This window comes from Monopterus albus, unplaced genomic scaffold, assembly GCF_001952655.1.
Source record: "Monopterus albus unplaced genomic scaffold, M_albus_1.0 scaffold137.1, whole genome shotgun sequence".
In the NCBI taxonomy this organism is placed as follows: Eukaryota; Metazoa; Chordata; class Actinopteri; order Synbranchiformes; family Synbranchidae; genus Monopterus; species Monopterus albus.
Window position 1 is genome coordinate 407,644 of NW_018128017.1, and position 2,200 is coordinate 409,843.

The 2,200-nt window shown below is 42.8% G+C and overlaps 1 protein-coding gene across 2 annotated transcripts in view; it reads left to right on the forward strand.

Annotated features, from left to right (window-relative positions):
• The first annotated feature begins 1,444 nt into the window (after positions 1 to 1,444).
• The window catches only part of pcsk6 (proprotein convertase subtilisin/kexin type 6), a 40,367-nt gene continuing 39,611 nt past the window's right edge, over positions 1,445 to 2,200 (forward strand). For both annotated transcript variants that reach the window (XM_020613707.1, XM_020613709.1), the window contains exon 1: positions 1,445 to 1,772. In XM_020613707.1, coding sequence (XP_020469363.1) covers positions 1,617 to 1,772 — 156 coding nt within the window. In that variant the 5' untranslated portion in view covers positions 1,445 to 1,616. The remainder of the gene's footprint in view (positions 1,773 to 2,200) is intronic.

Consider the following 2,200-nt stretch of genomic DNA (forward strand, 5'->3'; position numbering starts at 1 on the left):
CTCACTCAGTCTCTACGCACTTTGTTCACTAGATGGCAGCAATGCCGAGACAGCGCAGTGACTTTTCTGAGCTGTCAGTGTTTTCAGTGTCAGTACTGCGGTTACTTTAGGAAGATAGAGGTCTCATGAAAAGACATTCATTCTTCCATTCACATAGCCAGTGGACAGCATCTCACATGTCTAAAAGTTATAATAAAAAAAGCTCTCACTCTGATGGGTCAAAGGAGCCATGGTGATGACATCCATGCACAACATTTGTTCATACTGGTCTGAAAAACCTCGGTCTGTTTGTAAAACGGAGTGATTTATTGGTCAGTGACACATAACCTACTTCAAACACAACCCTGCCAGTCTGCCAGCACAGCATGGCCTCTGCCAGGCCAAAGACCTGCCAAATACCATGTTTAGAGAACTAAAATTATACACACACACACACACACACACACAGAGACAGACAGAGAGAGGGAGAGAGAGAGAGAGAGAGAGAGAGATAATTGTAAACTTTCTACAATACTGAATAAAAGCTTCCAGCAAAATCTGAAAGCAGCAGGCAGCACTGGATGATCCGCTGAGCCTATATAAGTACGCTCACACTCTAAATCAACTGCTGACAACTAATAGATGCCACATCCTGACTAGCAAAGAGACTTAGTAGAACAAAGACTGTGATTTATCCAGAAAAACTAATTGTTTTGTATTTGCACATGTTTAGCCAAATTTAGAAAACACCTTCAGTAACAACGACAGCAAGAATAAACAGATTCAACACATTATGATTTCCGTTTAGGAATCAAAGTCCACCTTAAATGAACCTCTTTGTTTTGGCTTAGTTCACTAAATACTTCTTGACTTTTGTTGCAGGCAGGTACACAAGTGTGCACTGGCAAGTAGAAAGCAACCATACAGTCTGGACTAAAATTAATGGGGTTCCATTCAATAGCTGGCAAGGTCTGAACCAGAAGGTGTACCAACTCACCGGCACACCACCAGAGAGACTGGTGCTGCTGTCAGCACTCAGGAACTGCAAACACTGAATACTGTAATCATAGCAAGCGGACCACGGTTGGTCTAAACAGCTACTGAGTGACCAGGGGCCACTGCACAGGGCCCCAATGAGCAAGATACAGATAAAATTGGTGTTGTCAAAGTTAGATGGTGTGATATTTATTCATTTAACATTTAAATAATACATGGTAGTGTTTTTGTATTTTCACTCTGTACCAGCATATTTTTGTATATTCATAGTTTTCCCAGTAGTAATGGGTTCTTTTTCTGTTTGCAATATATAGTATGTGTGTGTAAATCTACCTGCAGTCAGACATGTTTTCTCTTTCACCGTGTATAGTGATGTCTGTCATTGTACTTATTTTTACATGTAGCCTATTTGTAGGAAGCGTTTTCTAACCCATGTGTGGTTGTTTGGCGCTGATCTGATGCCGTCTGATGTGCGCACTGCAGCGTCTCTGCGCCACTGGGTGCTGCTCTGAAGTCCAACCACAGCCCAGCTCCTCTTTTCACCGGGACGTGATGGACCTGTGACGGAGTCCGGTCGAAGCTGCGCTGCTCACTGAGCCAGAGCCCCGGCACCGCTTCCACTGGCCAACTTTAAATTGAGGATGACTTTATTGTTGCTTTTCATTCTGACTGTCAGTCAGTCAGCGGCCACGGGACACGGGCACGTTTATACAAACCACTGGGCGGTGAGGATAACAGGTGGTGCGGAGCAAGCTGATAAAGTCGCAGCAAAATATGGATATAGAAACCTGGGACAGGTAAAGACAGTTTGTTTCTGTTGGTTTGTTATTGTTGTGTGCCAAGGTCTTGTAGGAACACGAAGTGATGGCCACTGTTACATTGCGAAACAACAGTTTGTCTTATAACCAAAATGGCCTCACTACATTAGAAAAATATAAAGATTGCCCGAGTGTTAAAAACTGCAGCCATCACATGGTAACTTTGTCCTGTTTGTTAGAAGTTTACTTAAAAATGCTCCTAAGTTAGTCAGGGGTAACTGTTGCAGCCTAAGTTTCTCTTTCTTTCTTTGTGGAAGTTGTGACTTTCAAAACATCTTTGGATGTGATACTGAAACGTCATAACCACAGGACATAGCGCCCATTTACACCGAGGCCAAGCCTTTCTAAGAGTAAACTCATTTAGCTGTTGATAAGATTAACAGTTAAAAGTCACTGAGAACAGTTGC